The sequence below is a fragment of the Elaeis guineensis genome, chromosome 13, assembly GCF_000442705.2.
Source record: "Elaeis guineensis isolate ETL-2024a chromosome 13, EG11, whole genome shotgun sequence".
Taxonomy (NCBI): Eukaryota; Viridiplantae; Streptophyta; class Magnoliopsida; order Arecales; family Arecaceae; genus Elaeis; species Elaeis guineensis.
The window spans coordinates 76,947,840-76,967,329 of record NC_026005.2 but is presented as its reverse complement, the minus strand read 5'-3'; the positions used below and the strand labels follow the sequence as shown (position 1 = coordinate 76,967,329).

Sequence of the window (19,490 nt, the reverse complement as noted above, 5' to 3'; positions counted from 1 at the left end):
GTCAGGAAATATTTTTGACTAGCACCAAGAAGAAACAGATATTCACACATTTAAATCAACTGCATTGTTATCTCATCATTTTTCAATATATGGTGATCCAGGATAGGAAAAAACATTTATAATCTGTAGTACATAATTTGGCAAAGAATCTTATAGACCTTCTGGCATTTGAACTTTTATTCCCCTAAAGATGATTAGTTTTATTAGCAAAGCTGTTCTTCATCAAGCAAAGATGACTGGTCTAGAAAACAAAAAACTAGAAGATTTAAGAAATAAAATTCCGGGCCAAGAAATTTGCAAGAATGCAAAAACAACATTTGATACAAAAGATATTTACTATGGATTTATGGGTCATTCCTGTTCACAAAATGTTCTTATTATCAACAGTTTTTTTTAATTTCTACGACTTACAAATGATTCCGAATAGATTTTGTTCTTCATTATTTGCAGTGACCTTGTTCTCAAAATAAAATATGTGCATCAAGGTTCACCATCTCAAGGCTCCATACCAGTGCCAATCCGTTACTACATTGGTACGGAGCTGGTTCGGCATATCGAGTGTCTGCACATCCCAATACCATGTGCCAATACCATACAGCATGCCCTATACCGCCTGGTTCAGTATGATATGTAACCCTTGATGCGCATCGTGTGAAACAAGCACGAGCTCAAGCACAGCTTATCTAAAAGAAGTGATAGCTATATATTGCATTTGACCTACTAATCCAAATAATTAAATCAAGAAACATAAATAAGCATGAACCATCGTACCTCTAGACAATTGGAAAACCATATTGGAGAGATAAAGACAGCACACCAACAGCACTACAAACTGCATTCATGTGGTCATTATTAATAAAAAGATGTGGAAGAAAGGCGAAAGCAGTATTGTTTTGCACTATAAGCAAGGGGTTTAGATCATCAGCCTAAAGGTGGAAGTTCCTCACCTCATCTTCAAGGGCGCATGCATGTCATGCTTGCTTTCACTTTGGCTTCTTGTCTTTGGTATATATTAGGAGGTATCATTATAAGCGTGTGAAGACATGAGAAAGATATGAATCATATGGACCAAATGGAAGCCATGCCTCTTTATCCTTCCACTAGGAGACCGGTATTGAAAGTTGAAACCCCTCCGGTGGTGCAACAGAGGTCACCTGACTAAGAGGTTGTCTAACAACTGCCCCATGAAATGACTTTAGAAAGATAACCAAGAAGCACCCAAGAATTTCCCTGCCGTCTAGAGTTACAGATCAATTTTTCCATAACATTTCTTATCCATTATAGCTCTTCACAATGCATTCATGATTGCATCCATAGTTTTTTTCTGTTACGCTTTAAGCTGAGAAACACTGCTTGCACTTTGCTACATTCTTCTTTGCTTGGTGCTCTAAGAGGATGGAAGAAAATTTTCTTGCATTTTATTGTCATGAGATCATTCTTCTATCCATTGGCACTTCTTGATGATGAAAGCACATTTAAGTAGGTTGCTTTGCTCTTAGTTAGAGGATAACTGGGAGAGATAAATGGAACGATTTGACTCGCGGCCTCACAGATGCCCATATGGTCCACTTAGGGCTTTAAAATTTGTTATCAGTATCCACAGCAGAGCTCATGTTAACTACCATTCATGACTTTGCCCAAGCAGTTGGTACCTCTCCTTTGTTCAGAAGGTATGGTAACAATATTCTCCAGATCTTCTCTATTTTTCCCTTGGCCAAATGATTCTCTAAATTCCACCAACAAATTAAGCAAGAATCATTTGACCAAACAGATTTTTTTTAAAAAAAAAATTATTTATTTATGAATCATACACAATTAGTTCAAACAGAAAAACAAAACCAATCATGAACCAAAATACCGTGATGCAATGTGTTATTTCTAATGACATTGTTCCTTGTTTTTCTCTGTCGCATGTTTGTTGTCATGGAAATGAATATAAAATATTTCAATAGACTTGCATTCTTTATTTCAATTCTTTTCCTAATTGATTTGGTCACAATTTAGATCCAATTGAGATTTCACAAGACTAAAGTTTCTAGATCGATAGGTCTCAAAGGCCTCTTGGATGGTCCATTAATTACTGACAGTAAGACAAAAAACACTAAAAGGATGAATAATGAAAGAGAATGAACCAAACATTAAACCTTCATCGAAGATTAATGTTTAAACCAAACATTAAAAGAAAAAGGGATTACCGATGCGGGCGTAGGTCCCTTCCGAAATGGCAATGCTGAGATCGGTGGGAACAAGAGCTTTCCCTCGAGCGGGGACTTTCGCTTCAGCGGCGCTGGGAAAAGGCAAGAGACTTTAGTATCGGAGATCTAGGATTCGATTCCCACGATTGAAAGAGACCAAAAGAAAGGAAGGGTTTTTAACCTGGAGAGGTCGTAACCAGCGGACAGAGGGGAAGCTCTCGAAGGCAAGACAGCATTTTGGGAGAGCTTCTTGACCTTAAGGAGAGGAAGAGGAAGAGTGAGGTGGTGGTGGTCCACGGCGGCACCGTTCTCCGAGAGCTTGGGGACTTTGAGAGAGGGATCCTGGATTCCGGGGCTGCCGTTCTCCGTTGTGCCGTTGGCCGCCATGTTGATCCGGGAGAGGCAAGTTGGAAGAGTTCTGAGGGAGGTTGGGGGAGGGGGGGGGGGTTGTGGGGGACGTTCGGTTTTAAGCTAGAAAAGCGCGGAAATCATTGGCGCCAATGTTTCCCGCCACATTCCATGCTATAGCCCGCAGTTAACTGTCACTATAAGCTTTCATCTGACATTTTTAATCCCATGATCTGATAATTTTTTATCCAAAAACAGTCGCGTCTCCAAATACTGAATTATTTATTCATATCCTCAGCATTTTTCTTATCAGCAGCTTAGTAATTTTCATGATCATTTGCTGGTAATCAATTCTCCAGAAGCTTCATTATCTTTTCACTTAGATCTTGTAAGAAATTTAATCTCTTTTTTTTTCCATGCATTAGTACTTTAAGTGGAGTTTCTGACTGAACCTAACTGTTGCCCTTGATGAAAACTAACTTTATAAGCAATGGCTCAAAAAAATATTTACTGCCCATGTAGTTCATATTTGGTGGTTTCTCTAAAAACTGTCTCTGACAATCATCTTAGAGTAATTAATGAAAATGTCTTCATGCTTTCCTATATCTCAGTAATTAGATGCTTCTTTCTTTCCCTTCATGGTCCTTGTGTCTCTAGACAACTCGCTTGTAAATTTGCTACGGAAACTTTAAATAATTACATTATGTTTAAGACATATAAAATACTAAATTTGAGTGACTGATGCCAGGTACATTAACAAAGGCACTTTTCAAAGGCATAGAAACATGGAAAAAAGAATCCATACTGAAAAAGGTCTGTTCCTTACCTTATTGCTTTCAACTTTCTGATCTGTTTAAAAATGAATCTTGATTAAGAGAGTTGTTGCGATTTTTACATTTCAGGAAGCTGCCAAGCTGCTTGCTTCTCAATCAAATGGTAAGTATGACAAAAGATCCACATCAGTATTTGAAGCGATTTAAAATAATGATCTACTTATGCTCAATAAATAAGCAGTAAGAAGATTAAAAACCATCCTCTTCTCTCTCATGACTAGTACATTCGCACTACTATCATGCATGCCAAGGTTTGTTGTATCCGTATATACCACCCATATTGTACCATATAAGTACCGAACTGGTAAACAATATTGAGATGGCAAACCTATTGTACATGATTCATTTTTCTCTTGTTAATTTATTTATAATTTTTTCTTGTGGGAAAAAATAAATTTTCCTATCTGGTATAGCGTAAATAATAATTTTTATTCTATATGGTATTGCTGGCTTTGCATCAATAATCATGTCTTTCTTTGATGGTGAGCTTCTCAGGTGCGCCTGGTTACGGACAAACAGAAATAAACCTAGACGATATGCTTTCATAAAGTACATGCATGCACGAGACATGAAAAGTATGGTCATAAATCAGTGCTGCCTTATAATCATTGTTATAGATGAACTATTCTGATAGTGGTCACTGTATGATGATGTTTGCATCATGCAGCTGCATACAAGCAAGCTGATGGCAGGAAGGTGGATAATAGAAGAGCACCTGTGGATGTTAAGCGTGGTAGAAGTGTTACAAATTGGCCATGTCACAGGCACGAAAGACCAGAAACTGACTGAGGAAAACGAAAATTTGTTGCTTCCCGATTGTTTTACTTGCTTTTCATGCAAATCTGACTGACATAACCTATGAAAACATTTTGCAACATTTAATTAACTGGTATTTGTTAGGTTATTATTTTCGCAGCGAAGTTCAAACCCTCTCCAAGGTTCAAATAACAAACGAAATATTAAGTCAAGATTCCAGATCAACTTGTACAGACCAATGAGAGTACATACAGGATGGTAGATACAACAACGTTCTATAGCCTAAAAATACCAACAGAAGACATTGCTTTTCGCAAAAAATATGAAGAAGAAGGAGTTACAGGGATATAATAATACAGATGACAACAAAGCATTCAAATGTTGCACGGCAGTCCTGATAGGCTTTCTTGCAACCTTTTCTCTGCCTCACGCAAGTGCCCCCAACTAAAATTGATATCTCAAGATGCTTGAGCTTCATGGAAGCAGGACTTCGTAGCTTTAAAGGGCAAGACACCACAGAATCTACTGTACAAGAGCTAGTTGGTATTTGCACAACAATGGTCCGAGTTGGGCACCAAACTGATATTCCACAACAAGTGCTGTCAATGCAACGAATGGATCATCCTCCGGTGTCCTCCAAAGGCCCAAATCTGCCAAAATAATAAAGGATGAGTTTTGTAGAATTTGAACCTACATCCTTGTACAACTGGAAAGATCAATCTCACAAGAGAAATGGGTAGTGTTAAATGTTTACATTTTTTTGTATGAACTGAAGCTTGAAACTGTTATAAACTGACCAAACAGGATCAATCAGCTGAAATTGAGCTTGCAACTTGAAACTTCAGTGTGATAATCAAGCTCTCAAGACGTTGATATTGTCCGAAAATATGAAGGATGTAGATAGAAAAAGGCAGGCACATGAAGGAAAAAAATGATTGGTACACAGTTTACTCCTTACTATGTCTTATGAGGAAAGAATTTTTGAGATCAAGAAAGCAATAAGGTGATGGAACAAATGGCTAGAACAAGACTTTTCAAGCTAGCTAGACTGATTACACACACCTTGTAACTAAAAGACTCAAGTTGATGATAAACCACCCTTACACTGAAGGGTTAATAGGGAGAACAAAATACATATATAGAGAGATAGAGAGAGAGAGAGAGACTCAGTTGTTAACAAGGAAAATAGAACATCCAGTAGGTGTGACTGACAGAATCTAGACGCCTGGACTGCATTTTGTAGTTCAAATTCGAAACTAGTTGAGATTCTTTTAAACTGCCAGAAACAAATTTGTAGAGAAAACAGCAAAAAAAGAGACAAAACAAATTTCATTTCCGAAAGAGTAAATAAAGAAATGATATGACCCACAGTGGAAGTATAAGAAACTTCATTTCTAGTCATGATGCACCCTAACCATAACAGCTACCATAAAGGCCTCTCTTGATATGATTCCAAAGTATAAATTGATACCGTTTAACAGCTTCGACAAACTCTTAAAATATCTTCTAATGGTTCCAATGGTGAAATCTTATTATTGATTAACAGACTGGATAAGAAGGTACCTTTAGGCTTTTGTCCCAGCTTCCTGTGCATAAGGCACTCCCATCAGATGACAAACCTAGGCAGCTTATACGGCCCTCATGAGGGTTTTGCAGAGTACCCAAATTCAGGACTACCTAAGAAAAGAGAAAAATATAGATGATCCAACACCCTTTTTCCATAAAATTTAGCAAAATGATAAAATAAAACAACCAAAGCAAGAAGAAGGGAGGGTGAACAAACCAAAGCCATGGTCTCACTAACTACAAAGATTGGACTCATGGCTGAAGTTCTCTCCGAAACTCCAAAATCAAAATGCGCAGTTTCACCTAAACTCAATTCCAAGTTGGGTGAGTTTCGGAATTCTGGCTAAATTAATTTTTGCAACCAAAGTCATTGTCTATATGGGTTGCTTATGACTATAGCTTTTTTTTTTCATTTATTTATTTCAATATGAATACTGAAACAATATATTCAATGATCCTAATCAATAAAATGTACTTTAAACTGATTTTTCTTTATTTTTTTTTTATTTTTCCTAATACAAATTGTTGCTTGGATTTCTTTATAATTTTCAGCCAAAGCTATCCATACTAGAGCCTAAAGCAGCAAAACTAAAAAAAAGTTTTGAACCTGGGACTAGACATCAACTTAATGTATGAACAATCTGATGAAGAAAGAAATTAATTTGTCAAGCAATACTCTTTTCTTGTGCCAAGATAACATCAAAATTGATTTGGAAGTAAAAGTTTTCTTTCGTATGTAGTAGGCAATATTACTTAAGTCCCTATAGGCTACTTTTGCATGCTTCTTTTAATTCACTTCTTTAGGCTACACAGACTACATCTCCATATAGATCACACCATTTATCATGAGATGAGGGGGAAAAAGAAGGAAGCTCATTTTTGATTCATTAGCAAATTAAAGCCACAGACTGCTATTGACTGTCACAATGGCCACCAAAGACCAGGATGAAGCTTAAATGATTAGAAATTTCCAAAATTAAAATACTAACTTTATACTATAGCAATTTATGAAATTAGGTAATCAACAACATTAATTACATAACAGAACAGCAGTAACAGAAGATGTAATATAAATCTGAGACAGTATCAAATGCCAATGATAGATTTTTTTGACACCAGAATATAAGTTTACAATGAAGGAGTAGGGGGATCAAACAGCATAATTCATGCTTTAATAAAATTATTATATCTGTTTCACTTTGGACAATCAATGATTTAAAAATGGCACTTACAATAATTGGTAAATGTTGTATGTGGCTTATAGTATATGCAAATAAGAAGAAATAGAGAGAACTTAAATTTTTGAACAGTAAAATTTTAGTGAAAATCAAAAGGAAGAGGCATTTCTCATGACAGAAATAAGGAAAAGGTCATCACAAGCCTTAACTGAAAGTTTTAAGAGAACTTCACATGATTATAAAACATAGACAAGCACCGACGTACCTCCAAATTCTCTTAAAACCAAGGGCCTTATTTTAGAAAATATAGTGACTTCTATCATCCCCCTCCCTGAATACCTCATCGAATAACCTAGACTGGTAAATCAATTGCTCTCATGCGAGCAAGCCCATTAACAGTGATGACTAAATGCATCTCCATCCACTTCAAAAACATAATGATCCTCTGTTTCTTTAAAATTTTATGCTTTCTGTGGACAGCTGTCTGATAAGCATACCAATTACATTTTCAGGGTTAACCACCTTTTCTACCTACCCCACTGCTAAGATTGCAATCCTTATCCTACAATAATTTCAGCTGACGAAGGTTTAGATCTTGAACGATCATAGACTTCTTAGATAATTAAATAAAATCATCTCTAGATGCAAAAACATAATGATCTAAGCTTCAAGATGGCAACCATATCTCATAAACAAAATGTAGCCTTTAAATTGAAAATAAAATGATCCTGATAACTACTAGTTTTTACCTGGAAAAAACTAAAATGCATACAATCTAATGTCTATTTGACATGACGGTTATAGGCCACGTTTGGTCTTGGAGAAAGAAATGAATCAAGTCCAAGTGCATTATAGAACTTATTTCTACAAGCAACATGCATGCACTATCAATAATTTTTTCAGTGGGATTTGTATGACTGATCTTAAAGCTAGAATTTTCTCTCTGACATCATCCAAAGCCCAAGGATATTATTTTGTGCCAAAGATCACATGTGGGCATCAATACAGAAATACCATAAGAAGGAGCTTGGAGCTTGAGGAAATTTCATGGTAAACTAGTCTCTGTAAACTATTTCATTAGTATCTCTAGCATGTCTCACTCATATACTGAAATAATAAATACAATAATAAATATAAGTTCTAGGTACAATGTCAGCATATGCTATACCTATTTACTCTGGAAAAAAATAATAAGAGATAATATTTAACTGTGGATTCTAAACTTTGCCGGGATTGTTTCCTAAAACAAATCGTTGACTTCATAAAATATTTCCATTTTCCACTATATTTTTCATTGAAGATTGTCTTTACTGTTTAAAGTTGCATAGGAATTTGTTTTTCCAAATAAAAAAGAAATGCATACCTCAACTACCAGTGTGTCCCACACATAACAATCCCCATTGGAGTATCCAGCAAAAAGGAGTCTTCCCGATATTGAGAAGGCAATGGATGTGACAATGGGGACATCATTATTATTACTGTCATGCTGCTGACTACAAACCTGAAGTTGATGCCCTGTCCCCATGTCAAATAATCGGCATGTGCCATCATCAGAGCCAGTCCCAAATCTTTGTCCGTCAGGGAAAAATTTGATAGCATGAACATCCCCCTCATGACCATGATAAGTTTGAACTGCTGGACTAGCTCTTTGAGTATCCCACAGTTGAGCAGTAGCATCGCACGAACCAGAGAAACATATTTGAGTTTGAAGAGTTGACTGAGACACTGGAGATGAAAAACACAAGTTGTTTTCAGTAATATGATTATCTTAAACTAAAGAATCAAAACCAGGTTTCTTTTGTTTAAAATGAAAAAAATATGGAAAGATCATATCTAAGTTTCTGTTTGCATGAACATCGTGCCTGCAAAAGCATCATAGTTCGTACATTTACGAGTGAATCCATATGACATCAAAATGAAACAGTTCTAGGAATGTTCTAAGAATGCTCTATTATTTTCCCCTCCTATAAAAAATGGATAAATTATAGAAACATCTCCACAACTTTAATCCAATTTCACTTACACCACACCCTTTGATTTTAAAAAATATTAAACTAACCCTTCAAATTTTTAAGATGTTTCAAAGTAGTCCTATCGATCACTGACCAATAAATAGTGTTAGCTTACCATTTTAATAGACAAAAATGTCCCTCGCTTATATAGGAGGGGTCGCCGACGAGGAAGGTGGAGGTAAAGGGAGCACCATGAAGAGAAAGGAAAGGATTGTGGAGATCGGCATGGAGAGGGAGAGCAGCATCAAAGGCTTCAAGTGGGATAAGAGGAGGAAAACGGATGAGGAGGAAGGAGAGGAGAGAGAAGGGTTACCGGCAAGGAAGGGGCGGAGGTGGAGGGAGCCATCGTGGGGAGGGAGGGCTCGTGGGCGAACTTAGAGGAGGTAGATGAGGAGGAGAAAAGGGTGAGGAGAAGGAGGAAGAGGAAGGAGGGATCACCAGCGAGGAAGAGATAGAGGTGGAGGGAGCCGTCATGGAGGGGATCAGCTCATGGGTGGCTTAGATGAGGAGGATGAGGAGAAATAAGTGAGAAGCAAGGGAAAAAAGGAGAAGGAAGGGTCGCCGGTGAGGAATGGGCGGAGGTGGAAGGAGCCGTCATGGAGGTGGAGGGCCCATAGGCAGGCTTGGAAGAAGATAACGACAAGAAGGAGAGGTAGATGAGGAGAAACGAGAGTAGAAGGAAGGAGGGACAAAAAGGGCCATCAATGACCGGAAGAAGAGAGCAATCGAAAAGGAAGGAGAAGGGAGGTAGGGATAAGGGTAGTTTGATCATTTTATAAAATGATGAAATCATGTGATGGTCATGTTACATCATTCCACTAATAGAAATAAATGATAGAACCAATTTGAAATATCTCAAAAACTTCAAGAGTTAGTTGATACTTTTTAAAATCAAGAGGATTTAAATGAAATTGGACTAAAATTAAGAGGTGATCCTGTAATTTACCCAGAAAAAGATAGTTTCAAATTTTGGTCACATTCTAATTCTAAGAATATGCCCGTTACTTTTTTTCCAAAACAACTCAATCTCTTTACACTAATCTCTCCACTACCTTAACCATAAATTGTCTCTTTCTCCTCTCTCTAATGATTGGAGTAAGGTTAACAAGACCGGGCATCATCCCATAACTTCATCATGCTGAATGTGAAGCGAGCCATATATCCTCAAAAATTTTCTATCTCATCCAATATTATGTAGACCAAGGTTTTCCATACCGTGCCGAACCAGCCGGTACACCCCGTATCGTACCGGACCGACGGAGAACCGGTACGATTCGGCCGATAAATTCGATACACGGACGATACGGAAGAAAAAAGAGAAAAAGTGAGAAAGAGAGAGAGAGAGGAGAGGGAGGTGAAAGCCGTCGGAGGCCGGTGGCGGCCGGCTACGGCCGTCGGAGGGCTTCCGAGCCCCATATTGCCCGATAGGACTTTCAAAAGAGTGAGAAAGAGAGAGAGAGAGAGCGCTCGAAGAGGGGGCGAGGGACCTATCGGACGAGCGGTGCCTCCGTCGCGAGGGCCTCGGTGGCCGGCGAGCCGACGCCGACGGCCTAAGAGCGGTCGAGCGGGCAGAGCCCTGGCGCCGTCCCAAGGGCCCCGATGGCCGGCGAGCCGACGGCCTTAGAGCGATCGGAGCCCCCTTTGCGGCTCCGCCCCCTTCTTCTTTTCGAAACAGATGACCGTCTGTTTCAATTTTTTATTTTTTTTTTTATTTTAAAATTATGAAATCGGCAACCTAGTTGCCGACTTAAGGAATTTTTTAAAAAAAAAATTCAAAAATCATGAAGTCGGCAAACTATTTGCCGACTTCACTTAAAACTAGGTTTTTTAAAAAAATTTGCGAAATAGGGACGAAGCCCCTGTTTCACGTCCGCGGCGCCGCGCGCGTGGACTGCGCCCTCCGGCGACCACGACGGCCAGCCGGAGGCAGTCCGGCGGCCCCACCGGCTCTTTCCCCTCCCTCTTTTTCTTTCTTCCTCTTTCTCTCTCTATTTCTCTCTCTTTCTCTCTTTTTTTCTTCCTGTTCGGGTCCGTTTGCCTTCGTTGATTCGGTATGGTACGAAACCATACCGAACCGTACCGCCGGCCGACGGTATCGGTTCAGCATATCTTGATTTAGACAATCAACTAAAAGCGATATATGTTAATCTCTTATCTCCATCATGTTTAATGTAAAAGAGAGCTACATATGTTATACCGGTATGTCCAAATAATCCCATTTTTAATCCCTCTCCCACTAAAATACGGAATGTAGTGTTACATTCCCTTGTTTTTTCCCATTAATGTACTGCACCAAATGCAATAATAATAAACAAGATGATAGCCAATAAGACTTGGGTCCATCAGTTGGCAACCTCCTCCTAAGAACATGCACCATAAGAGGTTCCATATTCAAAGGCAAATGGTGAATTCCCACCAATATTTTCAAAAAACAAAAAGTGAAAAAAGGGGAATAATGAGTGGCATAAATGTAAAGAATGCTTCCATATTTTGCAATGGTGGAGAGCTATTATCATATTAAACATTTGTGTAGTTCCAAATAAAGCTTAACACTACATAAACTTCTACTTGAATTCAATCATCCATATATATGGGGCATGACTGATGTTTTAGAGTTGCAAAACAAACAGTCGGCCACTGTGCCTTGTTGATTCAAAAACCATTTACCATATAAGAAGTATATTTAATGTCACATACCACATACCAACAAGTTCTTTATTTAGTGACATTAATGATTTCTTTAGTCTCTTAGAAACACACAAAGTCGTGAGAAAGAATAATTGGTACAAGACTATGATATATCAATTACTTAAATTAATCAATATGATTAAAACCTCAATGTGTTATTATACAATTTTATATATTTGATAGAATTTTTAGTACAATTAGTCATTGAAATAACACATAAATAAATAATGGACCCTAATATGAAATGCACAAGGCCAAATAGCAGTGTCTATCAAATAGTTACATAAAATAATTTGAAACATGATATAGGATTTGAACATGTCGATTTATTTGCTAGTAATCTCAACAAGTTTTACAAGAATACTGAGTTTGGGACAATATGTTTACATAATGCATAGAACCTTGGTAAATGGCAACATATACTATGGGCCTTGATGTTTATACTGAAATGTATTGCTTGCTAATTGAAGTTCAGCACAGAAGGGGAGGAAAATATACAAAAGTACAAATGGATAGAACTATCTTTGTTCTAGCGCAAAATTATCAGAATTCTGGCAAGGTGATCTAATACCTATATGCAAACTAAATATATAAGAATTAGATGGAAACCTACATAGGATCATCTGTTTTGGATAGACAGTAAATATTCCTTCAATTTAGGTGAAGACCAGCACAAGTTTGTCCCCCTCCCCCACCCCCCCCCCCCCACAAAAAAAAAAAGCATTCATTGGATGGAATTCCTCTAAAAATCAAAGATCACAAATGGATTATTAACCAAAAAGAGGCCTATAGATTTTGTCACAGTAATTGATGTCACGTACAAAGCCAGTTGTGAAATATCTTTTCAAATAAAGACAATAGGCATTCATCCAATGTAAAATTAAGCTACCTTTGGAGGAAAAAAACTACAAAAACTTATGACTGAAGCATCTTGGCTTCTAGTACATGATTTCACGATGGGATCTATGCAATTACCTCAACACATCAGCTGTGTGTCCTGATGGAAATTCACCTCCAAAGACAGAGATCCTCTGACCAGTACTAACATCCCATAAAACACATGTCTGATCCCCTGAGCTAGTAATTAGTCGAGTTTCCTGATCTGGGACATACTGACAAGACGATACATAGCCCTTGTGCCCAGTAAGTATTCTTGATATTGGTATATTTCCATCTCTATCAATTTGAAAATTGAGATTGAAAATAGAGCATGCACTATCAAGACCACCACATGCAACAGACTGACTGTTGGGGCCAAGGGCACATGTCATGACCCATGCACAGTGAAGCTTTATAGCATGTGTTTTCTGGCTTGTTAACGCATTCCACACAATTAATCTCCCATCTTGGGAAGCACTAACTATCCGATTCCTTTCCGGAGCCCAATCCAGTGAATAGACCTGACAAGGTTCTTACAGAACAATATTCATCAGTTATTAATTAAAAGGTTGAAGTTTGAGTTTTGATCTGTAAAAGACTAGATCCATAACTAATCCAAAATGATGTGAAAGGTCACCATCCAGCAAAAAGTTAAAATGCAACAAATTTTGCATGTCCACATCCACACATAATGCTTGACTTAATATCACAATCACAAAGGCCACAGTTATGTGCAATTTGACTTATAACTTGAAATAGAATATCTAACTAAGCAAGGAAAAAGCAGTCAACATCTCCTTGCCCCAACCCGAGAATGCAGTAGAAAAAAATGAGATCAATTATTGCAGGAGAAGAAAAACGATACAACATTTAGAGTTGATAATACTGAACATGTTTCTTGGTTTCCTTAGTTTTATATCTTGTATCTTACATATACATATAACTAGTTTCCCAGAAACACGGGTTCATTTTAGTTCTAACTTAATATTCTTGTTGGGGCCTCCCAATCCCCCTCCATTGTTTCTTATCAAAGATTATCTTATCTCAAGAATTGTTCTAGATTATGATTAACAAATAAAGTTTGATAGATTAATTGAGCCGAGGTGAACCATGATACATCTTCCAATGAAGAAGTCTATAGACTTGAAATATTGTTTCACCTATTGTCAATTTTTTTGTCTGAACTTAGTTTCACCTATCAAACCTTTCTTATGGGCCTAGAAACATTTCCAATTCAAGCATTTAGCTGGTGCAGCATTTCATCATTTCCAATTACATCATATAGCATATGGAAATTAAACAGTGTAAGTTGGAACAACAATGAAAAGAGGAACAGCCAACAAGGAAAAAAAAACCCTTCCCAAAAGATAATTACAAGAACCCTAAGAATGATTTTGAAGTAAATCATCAGTGGTTGCTAATTTTGGCTTTGCATGGTTGATTTGCATGGAGCAGAAAATTTTTTAGGTCACCTTCGCAGCAAACCAGCTAAGTTTCACACATATTTTTTATGAGCATTGTGTGACAAACAATCATTCGAAACATCCTTTCCCCTGTATTTTCTCATCACATCAGGCTTCTCCAGTTCAGCAATTCTAACATACACCTAAAAAGAAACGAGAAAAACAAGTACTTCACCTTTCCAGTATAAAAGGTTGAAAACTTTCACAGTTTATTAACAGTTCCGGGTAATCATGGAATCCACATTTAACAAAAATAATGTGATCCTCATTTAACAAAAATATCATGTAAAGGTAGTTTTCAGACAACCCCATGAACTCAACTAACAAAAACGAAGAAAGATGCAGCAAAAGCGCAAAAAATCTCATCTTTATGAAAGAATTTAGAGAAGGATTGAACCTACTTTCCCTGCATGACCCTGCATGGTCCTACAGCAAACCAGATCCGTGGAACCAAGGCTCATCGCTGTTTTCCCATGGCTCTTAGCATACCCAACAACTGAAAAAACAGAGGGAAAAAAAAATAAAATCATTGTTCTCAAGGGAAACAAAATGAGGGCAAAAAACGCCAAGAACAAGAACACGAGAATTCCACCATCGGTGTCGAGAAGCGCCGGCCGCCTCTGTCTCAGCCTCTCGTGCAGACCGTTCACTGCGCCTTCGCGGCGATGTGCCGCTCCTTCAGCTTAGCAACAGATATATACAAAACCCTAACGCTAACTCCGACCACAGTGTTTCAAAACATCAGAGTTCTGCAGCCATAACCGGCCTCGCTCTAGCTCGATCCGAGCCCTAATCCACCATCCCCACTCCGAGAGCGCCAATGTCGGAGCAGAACGACGGGAGAAACCGATGTAGGGTTAGGGTTCGCTGGGGCGAATCGAGGACGAACACCCACTCCGAGAGCGCCAATGTCGGAGCAGAACGACGGGAGAAACCGATGTAGGGTTAGGGTTCGCTGGGGGCGAATCGAGGACGAACACGAGAGGGTAGAGAAGACGGGACAACAGAGAGAAGAGGACAAAGAGCTACAAGGGAACCCGAAGAGAGAGAGAGAGAGGAGTAGCGGGTGGTGACGACGGAGAGTGGGTGGAGGAGGAGCGGCGACCACGTGGGTCCTATGTGACACGTGTCGAAAAAACACAGCGGTGTCGGTGGGCCCGGAAGAGCGAGCAGAGAGATTTGGGGCCGCCGCGGGGCCCATATGGGACGTGGCTGGGTGAAGGAAACTTTTACTTTTTGTGAATCGGTAAATTTCATGCAAAAGATGATCAACTATTTCATTGACCGATTAATGCATATATATTTTTTAAATAAATAAATTTTTTTATAGATAATATTTATTTATAAAATAAAAAAATATTTATGCATCTAAAAAATAAATAAATAATTTTCTATCAACTAAAAAAATATTTTTTTATTTTATAATGATTACAAATCGTTAGTCCACTTGTAAATGCAAGGATCTTTTATGTTCCTAACGAAGCCATACGTTTTGATCGTCTTATCAAAACGCATGTTTCAATTCTTGGATGCTTGCTTCAGTCTATGAATGAACCTATCTAGCTTGCATACTTTAGATTCATCTGTGAATGTGAACTTTTCAGATTGTATCATATACACTTCTTCTTCCAGTTCTCCATTTAGAAAAGCGGTTTTAATATCCATTTGTCAGATCTCAAAATCTAAATATGCTGCCATTGCAAACATAATCCGGATGGACTTGAACATTGCCACAGAAGAAAACGTCTTGTCATAGTCAAAACCATAATGCCGACGATATCCCTTGACAATTAGATAGGCTTTATAGGTCTCCATCTTCCTGTCCCCTCTTTTTTTTCTATTGAAAATTTATTTACATCCTATAGGTTTAATCCCTTCGGATTGATCAATAAGTATCCATACATCATTGATTTTCATAGACTCCATTTCGGATTTCATAGCCTCAAGCAATTTCTCAGAGTCGGACATTTACATAGTATCTATATAGATGATCAGATCCTCGTTGTTCTCATCTAGTTTGACAGAATCACCATCCCGGCTCAGAAAATCATAGTATCTGTCTGGTTAATGTGGTAATCTATTGGTTCTCCTCAATGGCACCACTACAGGCTTTAGATTTGATTCTCCAATCAAATCTGGTTCTGTATGTGCCGATATTTCTACCTGACGAACTTCACCAAGTTTGATTTTAGTGGCATCAGTTCTTTTTCTAAGGAACTTCTTTTTCAAAAAGACTATTATGTTGCTGATGAACACCTATTATTCTTCAGCGAGATAGAAATAATATCCTTTTATTTCCTTAGGATATCCTACGAACAAGCATTTATCGAATTTGGATCCAAACTTATCTATTTTTAAATGTTTGACATAAGCTGGATTTTTTCAAATCCTAAGGTGTGAGAGCACCGACTTACACTCTGTCCATATCTCATATAGTGTTTATTGACAGACTTGTTAGGGATCTTATTCAACATGTAGCGAGAAGTTTCAAGAGCGTATCTCCAAAAGAAGAACAGCAGGCTAGCAAAGTCCATCATAGATCGAACCATGTCTAATAGTGTTCGATTTTTCCTTTCAGACACTTCATTATGCTGTCGTATTTTAGGAGGGATCTATTGTGAGAGAATCCCATTCTCTTCTAGATATATAAAAAAATTACTAGTGAGGTATTCACCTCCTCGGTCTGACCAAAGAATTTTAATACTCTTCTCAGTCTGTTTTTCTACTTCATTATGGAATCGTTTGAATATTTCAAAAGATTTGGATTTATGTTTCATAAGATATATGTATCTATAACTCGATAGGTCGTCAGTAAATATAATGAAGTAATAGTATCATCCTCTAGCACCTATATTTATAGGTCCACATACATCATGATATTCTAGATCTAGAACATCACTGGCTCATTCACTTTTTTCGTTAAAAGATGACTTGGTTATCTTATCAAAAAAATAAGATTCACAAGTCGGTAATGATTCACAATCATTAATATCGAGGATACTCTCTTTTGTTAACATGTTTATCCTGTTCTTGCTCACATGACCGGTCTACAATGTCAAAGATATATTTCATTGATATTATTTATTTTTGGACATTTGTTAGATGTGCACATTATACTAATAGATTGTGATAGTAAGTATATACCATGTTTCAATTATCTTCTCATGATTTTAGTATTATTCATAATGATATCAAAAAAATTATCTTTTATTAAAAATTTAAAATCAAATTTAGCCAAAAAGCCTACAGAAATGATATTTATCATAAAAGAAGGACAATAATTACACTCATCTAACATGACACTATTAGATTCAAAAATAAGCTGCAAAGTTCTTAAAGCTAGAACCGAAATAAAATTTCTATCTACAACGTTCAGGAACTGCTCATCTTCTCTGAACTTCCTACTAACCTATAGTCTCTACAATAAATTACAAATATTAATTAGATTTTTAATATTTAATACTTAGATAGCAGTATTACAGATAGAAAAATTATAAGGAGTTATCATATAAGTACCTTGTACAGCAACTGATTGTTTATTTCTCTTCTATAGCATGTTTGGATCAAGAGAAGCTATATATGCAAGATAGTTCCTCTTCCAATAACCCAGCTTCTTGCAAAAGAAGTATTTTACCTGATGTTTATCAACTTTTTACTTCTTGCTCTGCTTTAGTTTTAGATTGACGACACGACTCTTTTGCACATGTTTCTTCTTTCCTCTCTTAAAAGAATGACGACCTGTTGATAAATCTCCCACTACATGCACTGACTCTTTCTAGAGCTGATGATCCTTCTCGAATGTCTGCAGTAACCCAAGCAAGTCATGATAGTTCACTGTAGATTTGGTCATTCTATAATCCTCAAGAATGATGGTAGGATTTCGGTGGTGAGTTTAGGACAGCATTCTAGCCCAACTATTCATGTAATGAAAAGTCAAGTTTGCTCAAATATTTAATCTACTCGATCATATACAATATATATCAATGACTAATGTCCCCTCTCACATACATGCATTGAACGCAGCATAGGAGATTTTGTGTCTCTCAGCATCCTCAGGGATGCCAAAAGACTCATTCAATAATTGAATCATCTCCTTAGGTTGTGCATCCTCAAACTTACAGTAAAGTTCATTGTTCATAGCTGCCCTAATAATACAACGTACAGTCGTGCGGTCATTGAACCACTTCAAATAAGTATCTCTCATCACATGGGGTGGATTCACAGTAGGTTCTTTGGATGTTGGATCCGTAAGCACATATAGGATCCTGTCATGCTCTAGGATGATCTTTAACTTTCGATACCAACTATCAAAGTTTGATCCGATAAATTTGTCGCTGTCTAACAGCGAGCGGAGCGATAGTATATTGGCCATTGCTGAAAAAAAATCAAAAGCCTATTAGTATATGAATTATTTTAATCATAAAGATATAGCTTTAGTCTAAAGGTTCTTCTACTATTTTATACGAATTAATAGCCTCTTTCTCCAATTCGAGAAAGTACATTAATTTCTTAACAAGTACTAAAATCTAGACAGGCTGCATTCGGATCCGAGTATGGCTCGATCAATCTTTGTGCATCTATGGATAGATTTTTAATCAATTATTTTTTCAAACAATTTATAGTAATTAAGTTTTGCTCCAGACATCTCTTCAGCAGGCATATGACGCCTCCACTAAAAATTCTGATTAAGTCAAATTATTAATATGATTTCACCAAGTGCATCTAACAAATGAATACCCAGATTCGAGTGTGACTCGGCTAATCTGATCATTGATCTGAAAGACATAACAAGATAGTCATATGATAAATGATAATTTCAATACCCAATAGACACCAGGTGTGTGGCACCTCTAATACCTATTTAGAATATTGAATGCATTATCATGCACCTTAATGGGAGGCTATAAATTAGTTATCCTCATAACTGTATCATTTAAGGACCTAATAATTTAGAAAATTTGATTTAATGATTCGAGAATAAGAGAAAAAGTTGATCTGCAAGTCATAAATCCTCCTACTGACTTCAACAAATTATGAAAAAGATTAGAGACAAGCTGGTCTTGAGATACCTAAATCAGTCATACTGATTTATCTTAATGGCATGGTCAGCTCGAATCAATTAATGATCTAATCAAAATATAACCTACTAAATTGGTCAGATAAGTGAGATCGATGAGAGGGTCTGCCTCGGCTTGCCTTAGATACCATCGAAATAGTCAAATAAGTGGACTACCAATTAAAAACCATCGATCGTATTGCCATACTTACCTTAAACATCAATTGATCAATTAGTTTCGATCGGACTAAATCACTGAGCCACGATCCGATCTATTTGGTATAGTCAAAAATATGGACTTGATCGAGCTACAACTATTGATATTGATCTAGAAAAATTCTGACCTAATATAATTTAATTTTTGATTAGATTTAATTAATTTTTTTATTTAATCTATAGTTGTTTCTAACACTAGATCTAACCTAGTTAGAAGATTTAATTCATGCTAACCCATTGTCCATCAATTTATGAGGTGTCTTAAGATCTTCAATTCTTAAGTTTAGATCACTTAATTCA

The 19,490-nt window shown here is 37.1% G+C and overlaps 2 protein-coding genes across 2 annotated transcripts; both read right to left on the bottom strand.

Annotated features, from left to right (window-relative positions):
- Positions 1-773: 773 nt before the first annotated feature.
- LOC140853186 (deoxyuridine 5'-triphosphate nucleotidohydrolase-like) lies at positions 774-2,622 on the bottom strand. Its single transcript, XM_073247268.1, has 3 exons — positions 2,377-2,622; positions 2,196-2,287; positions 774-832 (listed from the first exon to the last, which is right to left on the bottom strand). The coding sequence occupies exons 1-3, from the start codon at positions 2,580-2,582 to the stop codon at positions 774-776; spliced, it is 357 nt and encodes a 118-aa protein (XP_073103369.1). The 5' UTR covers positions 2,583-2,622.
- Positions 2,623-4,313: 1,691 nt separating this feature from the next.
- On the bottom strand, positions 4,314-15,010 carry LOC105055855 (guanine nucleotide-binding protein subunit beta). The gene is given in 7 exon segments (XM_073248164.1): positions 4,314-4,782; positions 5,696-5,809; positions 8,240-8,567; positions 8,569-8,601; positions 12,552-12,976; positions 14,320-14,414; positions 14,511-15,010. Coding segments are annotated over 6 exon segments (1,008 nt in total). The 5' UTR covers positions 14,380-14,414; positions 14,511-15,010; the 3' UTR covers positions 4,314-4,734.
- Between the last annotated feature and the right edge of the window lie 4,480 nt (positions 15,011-19,490).

Bases quoted from the DNA above. Each gene is read 5' to 3' on its own strand.
- LOC140853186 (XM_073247268.1), bottom strand. From the start codon at position 2,582: ATGGCGGCCAACGGCACAACGGAGAACGGCAGCCCCGGAATCCAGGAT. The intron at 2,288-2,376 runs GTTAAAAACCCT...GCCTTTTCCCAG, and splicing joins GCTGGTTACGACCTCTCCAG to CGCCGCTGAAGCGAAAGTCC. The intron at 833-2,195 runs GTAATCCCTTTT...ACATGAATGCAG, and splicing joins AGGGACCTACGCCCGCATCG to TTTGTAGTGCTGTTGGTGTG.